At 66.5% G+C, this 14,245-nt stretch overlaps 1 protein-coding gene across 2 annotated transcripts; it reads left to right on the top strand.

Moving 5' to 3' along the window:
- Positions 1 to 1,162: 1,162 nt before the first annotated feature.
- SYMPK (symplekin scaffold protein) lies at positions 1,163 to 14,102 on the top strand. 2 transcript variants are annotated; one of them, XM_063318514.1, is made up of 27 exons: positions 1,163 to 1,205; positions 4,045 to 4,157; positions 4,717 to 4,782; positions 4,923 to 4,976; positions 5,092 to 5,165; positions 5,405 to 5,531; positions 5,621 to 5,870; positions 5,971 to 6,141; positions 6,832 to 7,071; positions 7,922 to 8,076; positions 8,201 to 8,351; positions 8,931 to 9,144; positions 9,222 to 9,372; positions 9,472 to 9,707; positions 9,917 to 9,998; positions 10,089 to 10,202; positions 10,291 to 10,438; positions 10,512 to 10,672; positions 10,749 to 10,857; positions 10,926 to 11,026; positions 11,115 to 11,205; positions 11,693 to 11,794; positions 11,877 to 12,064; positions 13,052 to 13,228; positions 13,367 to 13,453; positions 13,550 to 13,789; positions 13,875 to 14,102. In XM_063318514.1, exons 2-27 carry the CDS (start codon positions 4,053 to 4,055, stop codon positions 14,034 to 14,036), a joined length of 3,756 nt encoding a protein of 1,251 aa, XP_063174584.1. In that variant the 5' UTR covers positions 1,163 to 1,205; positions 4,045 to 4,052; the 3' UTR covers positions 14,037 to 14,102. The 2 variants fall into 2 exon arrangements, with proteins under 2 accessions (XP_063174584.1, XP_063174585.1); XM_063318515.1 differs by lacking the exons at positions 1,163 to 1,205; positions 4,045 to 4,157; positions 4,717 to 4,782 and having other exon boundaries at positions 4,925 to 4,976; positions 5,463 to 5,531.
- Positions 14,103 to 14,245: the final 143 nt, after the last annotated feature.

The raw sequence follows: 14,245 nt of genomic DNA on the forward strand, positions 1-14,245 counted from the left end.
CTCCATTCATGCCCGCCGGGAGCGGGGACGGGGGGAGAAGGGAAGGGGGGGACGGACCCACGGGGGACCGTGTCCATGGCTCTTTCCGCGGATTTGCGGGTCTCTGCAGATCCTAGTGGAGATCCTTGGTGGCATCATGAGGACCAGGACCAGGACCAGTCCCCATCTTCAGTGGCACCTCGGGGACTGTGGGCACTACGGATGGCACCATGAGCATCCTTCGTGGCACCATGGGGACCACAGGCTTCTGTGATGGCCCTGTAAGCCGTGGGGACCATTGATGATGCCGTGAGCACCCTTGGTAGTACCACGGGGATGCTCCAGGGGCCTTTATCCATGGGAATACACGTGAGGCCTTTCAACGCTGGTTACGAATAACGTCTGGAGCAGTATCTCGTGCCACGATTTGCGCGTACTCCAGGGTCTCCGGTCGCAGGGAGTCGCAGTCCCTGCGCGACTCAGCTCTTCGGTCATGAGTTCAGCTAAAGTTCCCTTTGGGGTCCCACGCTCTTGTCACGCCGACTCCGCCACGGGCTTCGCCGTGTCCCCCTGAGAGCGTTCTGACAGGTGGAACCCAAAGTCGCGGACTGAATGAGCGCAACGGACGTTTCAGGGGGATGGTCCCGAGACTTAGGCTGTTGTATCTGTACGAATATATGTGTACATATATCTACATATATATTTATCAAAGACAGGGAAAAGTGGTGGCGGTTGGTTGGAAGTGGGAGATCTGGACGCAGACGGTAGGGAATAAGGGCTGGACAATGTCCTGCTTCTGCTGGGGGTCGGGTTAATTTTCCACTGTCGCGGTGGTTTTCCCTTTGCCTTTCTGACAAACCGGCTCAACCCACGAGTTTTGCCTTTTTTTCCTCCCGTTCTCCCCCAGAAGCGGCGGGGCGGGGGGGCGGGGGGATGCGGGGCGAGGTCCTTTATCGCCGGGCAGGGGCTGAGTCACGACACGCGAGTGGGTGGGTTTTGGGGGGGCAAGTCGGGGCGGGGGAAGGGGGGGGGGGGGCGCCCCCCTTTCCCGCCCCCCAACGTGCGCAGAGCGCGCCACCGCGGCGCGCGCATCGACCCCCCGCGCCCGCGCGTGACAGCCCGCCCCCTGCGCGCGCGCGGGCGCGGCTGCGGCGGCGGGCGCAGGGGGGCGGGGCCTGGGGCCGGGCCGCGCGTGCGCAGGGGGGGCGGAGAGGGAGAGCGCGGCGGTGAGGGGGGGAGAGGCGGGAGTCCGGGGGGGGGCCTGGGGGGGGTCTCCATGGGGGTTCTGTGGGGTGTGGGAGGGCTCTAAAGGGGTCTCCGGGCTAACAGGGGGGCTCCGTAGGGGCCTGCGGGGTGTGGGGGCTCCGTAGGGGCCTGCGGGGTGTGGGGAGGCTCCGTAGGGGCCTATAGATTGGGCGGGGGCGGGGGGGGGGGGCTGTTGTCTGTGGGCTGTGCGGGGGCTCTATAAGGACCTGCGGGGCATGGGGGGGGCCTCTCTTGGGATCTGTGGGGTGTGGGAGGGCCTCTATGGGTGTGCTGGGGCTCTGTTGGAGTCTATGGGCTGGGGGGGGGCTGCGGGGTGGGGGAGGGCTCTGTAGGGCCCCGCCGGGGGCGGCGGGGGGGGGCTCCATAGGAGCCATAGGATGTGAGGGAGGCTCTATGGGGGTCCATGTGTTTGGGGGGGGCTTCATGGGGGGCTTTGGGGCCGGGGGGGGGGAGACGGACGGACAGACGGACGGGACGACTCTATAGGGGTCTGTAACGGCCTGCGAGGGGGGGGTGGGGCTCTAGGGCTCCGGGAGGTGTGGGGGGGTGGCGGAGCCCATAGGAACCTGTACGGTATAGGGGGGCTCTATAGGGGCCTGCAGGAGGAGGAGGCAATAGAGGGGCCTGCAGGGTGGCGATGGGGGGCTCTATAGGGCCTGAGGGGTCCATAGGACCCTGGGCCGGGTGTAGGAGGTTGGTGGGGCCCAGGATGGTGGGTCTCTATAGGGAGTGGAGGTCTTGTGGGGGGGGCGTAGGTTCCTGGAAGGGTCTTGGGGGGCCAGCAAAGGGGCTCTATAGGCCCCAGGGCAGCGTGTGGGGGCAGGGGGGGCTCCAGGGGAATATGGGGGGAATTGGGCTATGTGGGGGGGGGGTGCAGGGGGCTATAGGCACCTCTAGGGGTTGGGGTAGGTGTGGGAGGGGGCTCCCTAAGTTCTTGGGCGGTGCCTTGGCGCTATAGGGTGTATACGGATGTGGGAGGTGTGAAGATGGGGTGCCCTAGGGGGTGGAGGTACTGTAGGGGTGGGGGCTATAGGTTCCTATAGGGGTGGGAGGGTTAGCGGGGCTCAGGGCTGGGTGGGAAATGGGGCTCTGCAGGCAGCAGGATCCCCTGGGAGGGTGTATGGAGGGGGGCGCTTTCTACAGGGTCCTGTGCCGGGTCGAGAGGGACTGGGCTGCATGGGCCTGGACGTCTATAGGGTGGGGTGCTGGCGGGGCCTGGGGCGGGCACTGGGTTGTAGGGGGGACACGTACGGGATGTCCCAGGGGGATGTAGGACGCCCTGGGGCTGTATAGGGCACTCCAGGGTCAGCTGGTGGGTCCCAAGGGCCGTATAGGGGATCCGAGGGGCTGCACAGGATGTTTCCGCGCTATACAGGGCGGTCCAGGAGCCATACAGAGCAACCTGGGGCTGCATGGGGCAAGTGAGAGGTCTCTGGGGCAACCTGGAGGCCATAAAGAGCTGTATATGGCTCCTAGGAGCCATATAGAGCAACCTGGGACCATATAGGACAGCCAAGAGGCCATGGCTGGGTCTGTGTAGGGCATCTGAAGGGCATCTGAGAGGTGTCTGAGGCATCCTGGGGCCACATAGAGCATGGCAGGAGCTGTACAGGGCACCTCTGGGCCGTATAGAGCATCTGAGAACCATATAGGGCATCGCAGGGGCTGTATGGGGCATCTCTGTGCCATATAGAGTATCCGGGGGGGCCGTATAGCGCATGGCAGGAGCTGTACAGGGCATCTCTGGGCTGTATAGGGCATCCCAGGAGGTGTATGGGGCATCTCTGGGCTGCGTAGGGCATGGCAGGGGCCATATGGGGCATCCCAGGGTATGTACAGGATGTCTCTGGGACATATAGGGCATCCCCGGGGCTGTATGGGCATTTCTGGGCTGCTTAGGACATCCTGGGGCTATATAGGTCATGGCAGGGGCTGTACAGGGTGTCTCTGGGCCATATAGAGTGTCCAGGGGCATCTTTGGGCCGTATGGAGCATCTGGGGTCCGTATGGGGCATCCCAGGGGGTGTACAAGGTGTCTGTGGGTCGTATAGAGCATCCTGGAGCCGTATAGTTCGCGGCAGGGGCTCTATGGGGTGTCTGTGGGCCCTATAGAAAGTCCTAGGGCCATATGGGGCGTGGTGGGAGATGTACGGGGCATTTCTGGGCCGTATAGAGCATCCTGTGGCCACGTAGGTGGTGACAGGGGCTCTACGGGGTGTCTCTGGAGTCATATAGACCATCCTAGGGTCCTATGGGGCATGGCAGGGGCGTTATGGGGTGTTTCTGCGGTCATATAGACCATCCTAGGGCCCTGTGGGGCACAGCAGGGGCGTTATGGGGTGTCTCTGGGGTCATATAGACTATCCTAGAGCCCTATGGGGCACGGCAGGGGCTCTATGGGGTGTCTCTGGGGTCATATAGACCATCCTAGAGCCCTATGGGGCACGGCAGGGGCTCTATGGGGTGTCTCTGGGGTCATATAGACCATCCTAGGGTCCTATGGGGCATGGCAGGGGCGTTATGGGGTGTTTCTGCAGTCATATAGAGCATCCTAGGGCCCTATGGGGCACGGCAGGGGCTCTATGGGGTGTCTCTGGGGTCATATAGAGCATCCTAGGGCCCTATGGGGCACGGCAGGGGTGTTATGGGGTGTCTCTGGGGTCATATAGAGCATCCAGGGGCCGTATGGGTCATTTGGGAGAGCCCAGGCTCCCTATAGAGCCCCCCAGGGACGCGCGGGAGCCAGCCAGGCCCCTATAGCGGTGTCGTATGGGGGGGGTGACGGTGTTGTCCCCCCAGGCAGGGCCATGGCGGGGCCGGGGGGGGCTGAGGGCCCCAGCCCCCGCCGCAGCGTGGCCTCCCAGTTCTTCAGCGAGGAGGAGAGCGGGGACGGACGGAGCACCTCGGAACGGGTGGGGATCGGGATGGCGGGGGGGGGGCGGCCGGGATCCATCGGGGGTGGCAGGGTCCCTGGGATCCATGGGGTGGCGGGGGGCAGGGTCCCTGGGATCCCCAGGATGAGACGGCGGGGGGGGGACACACACCAATGGGGAGGGTCTGGGATGGGGCGGTGGCGGGGGGGGGGGGATACCTGGGATCCCCAGGATGGGGCGGGGGCAGGATCCATGGGGGGATCCACTGGGTCCAGGATCAGCAGGGGCAGGATCCCCCGGGGGGGGGGCAGGGGCGGGGAGGGAAGATCCCTAGGATCCAGTGGGGGGGGGGGGGGCAGGATCCTTGGGATCCCGGGGTTGGGGGTGTCAGGATTCCCAGGGGGGTTCCACTGGGGAGGGTCTGGGATGGAGGGGGGGGGGGCGGGGGGGATCTGGTGGTGTGGGTTTGGCTGGGGTGGGGGGAGGGGAGCAGATCCAGTCTAGGGACACAGTGGCCGCAGTGGAGGGGAGCCAGCAGTGGCCCCATGGGGTGGGGTGGGGGGACACGCTGGGGACACACACGTTATTTGCCCCCCAGGTGGTGGATCTCCTCAACCAGGCGGCCTTGATCAGCACTGACTCCAAGATCACCATCCTCAAGCAGGTGAGTTGGGGGGCTGCCCCCCTGTGCCGGGTGGGGGGGACGGACGACACAGGCAGGATGACGGGGACTGGGGGAGGGGGGACACACACAAGACATGGACACGCCATTCCCGTGTCCCCACTGCGTCTCTTTCTCCCCAGGTGCAGGAGCTGATCATCAACAAGGACCCCACGCTGCTGGACAACTTCTTGGATGTGAGCTCGGGGGGGGGGGGGGCTGGTGTCACGGAGACCTGAAGGGGGTGGGGGGGGGTGCTGGGATGGATCCAGCCTTGTGCTGAGCCCCCCCCCGCGCCGTGTCCCCCTCCAGGAGATCATCGCCTTCCAGGCTGACAAGTCCATCGAGGTGCGGAAGTTTGTGGTGGGCTTCATCGAGGAGGCGTGGTAAGGTGGGGGTGTCCAGACTTGGGGGGCGAGGTGGGGGGGGGGGGGGTGTCACCCGATGACCCGCTCTCGAGCCCTGGGGAGGCTCAGCACCGTCCCCGGGGACAGATGGGCCCCATCTGGGCTTCTGGGGAGACGGGCGGGAGGAGGCGTGGGTGCTGAGCACCCCCTTCTCCTGGGGGCCCGTTTCTGTGTGTCCCCCCCACCCTTTGTGTGTGTGCCCCATTCCCCCCCCCCAGCAAGCGGGACATCGAGCTGCTGCTCAAACTGATCGCCAACCTCAACATGCTGCTGAAGGATGAGAACGTCAACGTGGTGAAGAAGGCCATCCTCACCATGACCCAGCTCTACAAGGTGGCCCTGCAGGTGAGGCACCCTGGGGCTGGAGGGGTGGGGGGGTGCCCGTGGGTGCCGGGGCCGGGGGGGGGTGCGGTTTAACCCCTCCCTGCCTGCAGTGGATGGTGAAGTCGAAGGTGATCAGCGAGCTGCAGGAGGCTTGCTGGGAGATGATGGCGGCCATGGCCAGCGACATCATCCTCCTCCTGGACTCAGACAACGACGGCATCCGCACCCACGCCATCAAGTTTGTGGAGGGGCTCATCATCACCCTCTCGCCCCGCATGGCCGACTCTGACGTCCCCAAGCGCCACGAGAACGACATCAGCCTGGAGCGCATTCCCAAGGACCACCCCTACATCAAATACAGTGAGGCCGTGGGGCGCCGGGGACCCCTCCAAGAAAGGGGGCGGGGGGGACGCGCACACACGCCCCCCCCCCCGGCTGAGCGTCCCCCATGTCCCCGCAGACGTGCTGTGGGAGGAGGGCAAGGCCGCCCTGGAGCAGCTCCTCAAGTTCATGGTGCACCCGGCCATCTCCAGCATCAACCTGACGGCCGCGCTGGGCTCCCTGGCCACCATCGCCCGCCAGCGGCCCATGTTCATGGCCGAGGTCATCCAAGCCTATGAGACCCTGCACGGTAAACGTCGCCTCACCGGATGTCACCGTCACCCGTGGGAGCAGAGCGTCCCCGGTGCCGGCCGGTTCCCACAGCACTTGTAGGGTGGGGAGGTCCCGGGCTCACCCATTGCCCTGGGGAGTTCTGGGTCCCTAAGGTCCCCCCACAGGAGGCTGCAGACCCAAACGTCCTTGGGCCCAGGTCTGCAAGGTCCCCGTGGGAGGCTGGGGACTCAAACATCCTCAGGCCCAGGCCCCACGGTCCCACCATGGGAGGCTGGAGACCCCAGATGTCCTCAGATCCGGGTCTGCAAGGTCCCCGTGGGAGGCTGGGGACTCAAATGTCCTCAGGCCCAGGCCCCACGGTCCCACCATGGGAGGCTGGAGACCCCAGATGTCCTCAGATCCGGGTCTGCAAGGTCCCCGTGGGAGGCTGGGGACTCAAATGTCCTCAGGCCCAGGCCCCACGGTCCCACCATGGGAGGCTGGAGACCCCAGATGTCCTCAGATCCGGGTCCCCAAGGTCCCCACGGGAGGCTGGGGACCCAACCATCCTTGGGCACGGTTCCTGAGCACCCACCTTCTATCTCAAGCAAGGACCCAGGCTCACCCCCGCTGTCTTGCGGGCAGCGGACCCCGCTGCCACCCAAACCGTGGTGTCCCCAGGTGTCCCCAGCCATCCCTAACACAGTGTCCCCCCCCCATCTCGCAGCCAACCTGCCCCCCACCCTGGCCAAGTCGCAGGTGAGCAGCGTCCGTAAGAACCTGAAGCTGCACCTCCTGAGCGTCCTGCGGCACCCGTCCTCGGGGGACTTCCAGCCCCAGATCACCACCCTCCTCGTCGACCTGGGCACCCAGCAGGCCGAGATTGCCCGCAGCATGCCCAGCCCCCGCGACACCCGCAAACGACCCCGTGACGAGCCCGACGCCACCCTCAAGAAAATGAAGATTGGTGAGATGTGGGGGTGTCACGGTTGTCTCCTCCCTGGGGGCCCTGCGCACCCTTGGGTCCTCCTAATGCTGCACGGAGTCCCCCCAGTGCCCTCCTGGGGACAAGTGGTGGCATTATGCTCCCCCCCAAGGTCCTCCCAGTGCCCCCCAGGGTCTTTCTGGTTTCTCCTGGGAGTGGGTGGTACCATTAAATGCCCTTCGGGGTCCTCCCAGTCACTCCTGGGGATGTGTGGTGGCATTAAACGCGCTCAGGTCCTCCCCGTGCCCCTCAGAGTCCTCCTGTTCCCTTCCTGGTCGCACTGTGGGTGGGGGTGGCATTAAAGGCCCCTAAGGTCCTCCCAGTGCCCTCCTGGGGACGCTGGGGACGGGTGGTAGCATTACAACCCCCCCCCAGTGTCTTCACAGTCCTTTCTGGGGACAGACAGTGGCACTACGTGCCCTTGGAGTCCTCCCAGTCCTTTCCGGGGACAAGTGGTGGCAGTACACCTCCTGCAGGTCCTCCTGGTGCTACCTGGGATCTTTCTGGTTCCTCCTGGGGAAGGGTGGTGGCATCAAACACCCCCAAGTCCTTCCAGTGCCCCTCAGAGGTCCTCCCAGTCCCTCCCGAGATCCTCCCAGTCCCTTCCTGGTCACGCCGGGTGTCGCGCTGGTGGCATTAAACACCACCTCAGTCTTCTCAGTGCTCTCGTGGGGCGTTCCCAGTCCCTCCTGGGGACCATCGGTGCCACAACAGTCCCACTAAGTCCTCCTGCTCCTTTTCTGGGGTCCCCGCTGCCTGGTCGTGGCTGATGACCCCCCCAGGGACCTCCTGGAGACCCTGACACCTCCCCCCTCCCTTCTCCCCCTGGCAGAACCCCCCCTGGGTGAGGACGACGAGGACAAGGACCTGGAGCCGCCGATGGTGGCGGCCCCCAAAGCTGCCGGCCAGGCCAGCGTCCCCTCGGACACGGACATCACCGCCGAGTTCCTGCAGCCGCTGCTCACCCCGGAGAACGTCGCCAACCTGGTGAGGGGATGGGGAGGCGGCGCTTTGCGGGGTGTCGTGGCGCTTTGGGGGTGTAGTGGCGGTTTTTTTTTTTTGGGGGGGGGTTGGCTCTAAGGCGATGTGTCCCCCCGGCTTCTTCCTGCAGGTGCTGATCAGCATGGTGTACCTGCCCGAGGCCATGCCCGCCTCCTTTCAGGCCACCTACACCCCCGTGGAGTCGGCCGGCACCGAGGCGCAGATCAAGCACCTGGCCCGGCTCATGGCCACCCAGATGACGGCGGCGGGGCTCGGCCCGGGTGAGCGGGGGCTGGCGGGCGGGTGCGCGCATCCCGTGTGTGTGTGTGTGTCCGTGTCCCCCCCTTTCTTTTCCTCCATGGCAGCGCTTTTCGGGGTGCTCAGCCCGGGTCGCAGAGGAGCGGAATTCCGCCTCCTCGCTCAAAGGCAGGGAGCAGCGATAGGTTTTACTGGGGTGAAATAAGGATTTGGCAAAGCTGGAGAAGTTGGGTGGGATTTAACAAATTTTAATAGCGGTCCGCCGAGGGTTTGTTAAGTTCAGTGGCGAGGTTCGCCTTATTTGTTACGGCGAGGCGGAAACACACACGGGAAAATGGAATTCGGGGTGAGTTAGAAGCGAGTCGCCTGCAAGTCGATAGGATGGACAAGGTGAATGTCTTCCGTTTAGCTCCGGTGTCTTGTTCTGTACTTCGGTTATCGTGCGTTTTGGGGTTTCGAAACTGCCTCCGGAAATATTTTTTTTGACAACCTTCCCCCCTCTTGGACGGGAGCCGGGAGCTTTCCCGCTCGCCCTGAGGGGGTGGGAGGCTGGTTGCTCCTTAGCCCAAGCCCAGGAGTCAGCGGCCGCGGCACCGTTTCAGGCGTGGAACAGACGAAGCACCTGAAGGAGGAGCCGAAGGAGGAGAAGGCGGCCAAGCCGGAGAGCGTGGTGATCAAACGGCGGCTCTCGGCGCTGGCCCAGGGCCAGGCCATCTCGGTGCTGGGTGCCCAAGGCTCGGCTGCCAACCTGCTGGAGGAGGAAGCCCCCCAAGCCAAGCGTCGCCCCGAGCCCATCATCCCGGCCACGCAACCCCGGTGAGCCCCCCCGCCACCGCTCCCCGGGGCAGGGGGGGGCACCCGCGGGTGCTGACGGACCCTGTCTCCCCTCCAAGGCTGGCGGGCGCCGGCGGCCGCAAGAAGGTTTTCCGCCTGGCCGACGTCCTGAAGCCGCTGAGCGACGCGCAGATGGAGAAGCTGAAGCTGAGCGCCATAAAGCGCATCCTGCGCGCCGAGCGCGCCGTGGCCTGCAGCGGGGCTGCCCAGGTACGCCTGGCCACCCCCCCGCCCCAAACCATGGGGGTGAGCCCCCCGCCTCGCTCCCCACATCTCGCCAAGACCCTCTCGCCTCCCGTCCCCTGGCAGGCCCGCGTGAAGATCTTGGCTTCGCTGGTGACGCAGTTCGAGGTGCCGCTGAAGAGCGAGGTGCTGGCCTTCATCCTCGATGACGTCCGCGGCCGCCTGGACCTGGCCTTTGCCTGGCTCTTCCAGGAGTACAACGCCTACCTGAGCCACCTCCCCGCCGGCAGCCTGGAGCGCTACGACGAGTGTCTCATCGGGCTCCTCGCCGGCCTCCAGGAGAAGCCTGACCAGAAGGACGGGTAGGGACGGTGCCACCAGGGACGGGACGGTGCCACCAGGCTCTGGAGAGCTGGCACAGTGGGAGCTGCAGCTCTCAGGCCATGGATACTCCTCCAGATGGTCCCCAGGGTTGCCCACGTGTGTCCTCACCCCGGTGGCATCATCTTCACCGCGGTGGTGACCCCACGCTGGTGGTGTCCCCGCCCCGCTGATGTCCGTTTCCTGACAGGATTTTCACCAAAGTGGTGCTGGAGGCGCCGCTGATCACCGAGAGCGCCCTGGAGGTCATCCGCAAGTACTGCGAGGACGAGGTGGGGACACGCAGGGTTGGGAACAGACGGCGCTGGGGACGTGGGGATGAGCTGCGGTGTCCCTCACCGCCGTGTCGTTCCCCCCCCCAGAGCCGGACCTACCTGGGCATGTCCACGCTGCGCGACCTCATCTTCAAGCGGCCGTCGCGGCAGTTCCAGTACCTCCACGTCCTACTGGACCTCAGCTCCCATGAGAAGGACAAGGTACTGGCAGGGTGGCAGGGGACTTGGCCTCCGGCGCCCCCAGGGGACACCCCCGTCCCCACGCCGGTGACACGCAGCCGCCCCGCAGGTCCGCCAGCAGGCCCTGCTCTTCATCAAGCGCATGTACGAGAAGGACCAGCTACGGGAGTATGTGGAGAAGTTCGCCCTCAACTACCTGCAGCTCCTGGTGCACCCCAACCCACCCTCCGTCCTCTTCGGGGCTGACAAGGACACGGGTGAGTTTTGGGGATGGGGTGGCGCCCACCGGGGGCGGTCCCCGGGGCTCCGGTGACGCCGTGTGTGATGCAGAGGTGGCCGCACCGTGGACGGAGGAGACCATCAAGCAGTGCCTCTACCTCTACCTGGCGCTGCTGCCCCACAACCACAAGCTCATCCATGAGTTGGCGTCCGTCTACACCGAGGCCATTGCCGACATCAAGCGCACCGTCCTGCGGGTCATCGAGCAGCCGGTGAGACCCATGAGGGTTGAGGGGATGCAGTGTGGGGTGCGGTGGCCCGGTGACGCCGGCGGTGGCTCTCCTGTAGATCCGGGGGATGGGGATGAACTCGCCCGAGCTGCTGCTGCTGGTGGAGAACTGCCCCAAGGGAGCCGAGACGCTGGTGACGCGCTGCCTGCACAGCCTGACGGACAAAGGTAGGGATTGGGGGGGACGTGGCGGGGTGGCACGTGCCCCATGGTGACGTGCCACCTCCTCCTGGCAGTGCCCCCCTCGCCCGAGCTGGTGAAGAGGGTCCGTGATCTCTATCACAAACGGCTGCCGGACGTGAGGTTCCTCATCCCTGTCCTCAACGGGCTGGAGAAGGTCAGAATGTCCCCTCCATCCGCGTCCCTTCCCCTCGCGTCCCCTCTTTTCACATCCCCCTGGCTGAGCGCTGCCGTTTCGGATGCAGAAAGAGGTGATCCAGGCCCTGCCCAAACTCATCAAGCTCAACCCCATTGTGGTCAAGGAGGTCTTCAACCGCCTGCTGGGGACACAGCACGGTAGGGGACGGGGACGGCCCTGGGACATGCAGCAGCCCTGGAGTGGGACGTGGAGCCTGGCACCTCCCTGGGGACAGTCCCGGTGCTCGCTGTGGGGACGTGGGACCTCTCCGTGGTGGGACACCATGGAGCAATCCTGGGGGACGCTCCCAATGCTCACTGTGGGGACATGGGACACCGTGGAGCGTCCCTGGGGACAGCCCTAGTGCTCGCTGTGGGGAGATGGGTCATCGCTGGGGTGGTGGGACACCATGGGGCACCCCTGGGGACAGTCCTAGTGCTCAGTGTGGGGACATGGGGCCATCCTGGGCTGGGAGGTGAGACATGGCACCTCCCTTGGAATGGCTGCAGGGACATAGCGTGACCCCAGGGCCAGTCCTCGCCTCTGGGGGCCACCATGGGGTGGGACACGGGCCCTGGCGCCTGGACCCTGTCCCCACCCCGACCTCCTGAGGGACGGGGCCACCTCAGCGCTGTCCCCTGGCAGGTGACGGCGCCTCGGCTGTGTCCCCGCTGAACCCGGGGGAGCTGCTGATCGCCCTGCACAACATCGACTCCTCCAAGTGCGACATGAAGTCCATCATCAAGGGTGGGTGCCGCAGGGCGGGGGGTGACACCCCCGGCGGGCAAGCCTGGAGGCGAGGGTGACGCCTCCTCCTTGTCCCTTGCAGCCACCAACCTGTGCTTCGCCGAGCGCAACGTGTACACCTCGGAGGTGCTGGCGGTGGTGATGCAGCAGCTGATGGAGCAGAGCCCCCTGCCCATGCTGCTCATGCGCACCGTCATCCAGGCCCTCACCATGTACCCCCGCCTGGGCGGCTTCGTCATGAACATCCTCTCCCGCCTCATCATGAAGCAGGTCCCGCTGTCCCCCCCGTCCCTCTCCGTGTCCCTCTGTCCCTCACCGTGCACCCCCCACCTGGCTGGGCGGCTTCGTCATGAATGTCCTGTCCTGCCTCACCATGGAGCGGGTCCCCCTGTCCCTCTGCGTGGCCCTCGAGGCGTTCTTCTGCGTGTCCGTCTGGCCTTCTGCTTGTCCCTCTGTCCCTCGGGGTGTCCCCCCAGGTGTCACCCCATCCCTCTGGGTGGCTCTCCATCCTGTCGTGTTGTCCCTGGGTGTCACAGCCCGGCTGTCTTTCCCTAGAGGGGTCTGGTCATCCCACCCCCGTGTCCCTGGGTGTCCCATCTGTCCTGTCCTGCTGTCCCTCTGGCTGGCCCCAGCACGGGGGGCTGGTGGTCCAGGGTGGGTCCCCTGGGGGGGGGGGGGTCCCTGGGGGTCACAGCCCAGGTGGCTGTCCAGGGGGAGGTCTGGTCACCCTGTCTTGAGTCCCTCTGGGCGTCTGTCCGTCCTGCCTGGCTCTCCCTGGGTGTCACAGCCTGGGTGGCTGTCCCTAGAGGGGTCTGGTCACCCTGTCCCCATGTCCCCATGGGTGTCTGCCTGTCCCGTCCCACAGGACACAGCCTGGGTGTCTCTCCCTCTTGGGGTCTGTCTGTCCTGTTCCTCTGCCCCTATGGGTGTCCGTCCCTCCTGTCCCACTGTCCCAGGATGCCCCCGTGGGGGTGTCCGTCCCTGTGGGTGTCTGTCCCTTCCCTCTGTGTCCCCGTGGGGGTGTCTGTCCCCATGGGGGTGTCTGTCCCCGTGGGGGTGTCTGTCCCTTCCCTCTGTGTCCCCGTGGGGGTGTCTGTCCCTTCTCTCTGTATCTGTCCCCATGGGTGTCACCATCCCCCCTCTGTCCCCATGGGTGTCGCTGCTCCTCCTTGTTCCCCCCAGGGTCCCAGGGCCAGGGGGGAGCCCCCAGGGCCCTCCCCCCCCCCGACCCTCCCTCTGCCTTCCTGCGCCCCCCAGGTGTGGAAGTACCCCAAGGTGTGGGAGGGGTTCATCAAGTGCTGCCAGCGCACGAAGCCCCAGTCCTTCCAGGTGGTGCTGCAGCTGCCCCCCCCCCAGCTGGCCGCCATCTTCGACAAGTGCCCTGAGCTGCGGGAGCCGCTGCTCAGCCACGTCCGGGCCCTCACCCCCCACCAGGTGACACCCCCAGCCCCCGGGGAGGGGGCACGGCGGGCACCCCACCCCCTCCCCAAGTCTGGGGGGAGGGGTGGGGGTGGGTGGCGTTTTCCCTCCCCCTGACCCGCCGTGTGTCCCCCCCCCCACAACCCCTTGCAGCAAGCCCACATCCCGCTCTCCACCATGGCCATCCTGGAGGCTTCCACCCGCCATGAGCCCGACGCCCGGGAGGGGCCCCCTGGAGAGGTGGGGGCGCGGGGGGGGTGTGTGTCGGAGGGGTCCCAGCCCCCACCATGGCAAGGTGGGGGCCCCCCCTCACCCCCCACCCTGTGCCCCCCCCAGGAGAAGCCCCCGAAGCGGCCCAACGAGGAGGAGGCAAAGGGGAAGGCGGCCGCCGCAGCGCCGGGGGGGGGTCCCAGCACAGGGGCCCCCCCTGCCCCCTCCGAAGCACCCCCCGAGCTGGGGGGGGCCGATCTCGAGCCCCCCCCCATCTTCATCAGTGTCCCCGAGGATGAGGAGAGCTCAGGGGGGGCCGGGTCCCCCCCTGATGCCACCCTGGAGCCCCCCGCCGCCCCCCCCAAGGTATGCAGCCCCCCCAGCACCCCATGTGCCCTTCTTGGGGGGAGGCCCATCTCTAACCACCACCCCCCCCCGTTTCTCTCTGCAGGACCCCCCCGCCACCGCGGAGCCCCCCGCAGCGGCCCCCCCCCTGGCCGAGGCAGCCCCTGGCAGCCCCCCCTCCTCGGAGCCGCCCCCGCCGGGCACCCAGAGCCCCGAAGTGCCCCCGGGGGGGGCCCCCGAAGCCCCCGCGGGGCCGGCAGAAGGCTGAGGGGGGGCTGGGGGGGCGCCCCCGCCCCCTGGGGTGCTGTGCTCAATAAAGGCCTGCGAGCGGCTCCGGGCTGTGTCTGCTTTTTGGGGGGGGGGGGGGGGAATTGGGGGGGGCCGGGGGGGGGGGGCACGTTGTGGCGCTGGGGGCGGCCGGCAGGGGGCGCGCTGCCAGGCCGCGCCGGGGTGGGCGGGGCCCCGCGCGTGACTCAG

This window comes from Chroicocephalus ridibundus, chromosome 26 (assembly GCF_963924245.1).
Source record: "Chroicocephalus ridibundus chromosome 26, bChrRid1.1, whole genome shotgun sequence".
Taxonomy (NCBI): domain Eukaryota; kingdom Metazoa; phylum Chordata; class Aves; order Charadriiformes; family Laridae; genus Chroicocephalus; species Chroicocephalus ridibundus.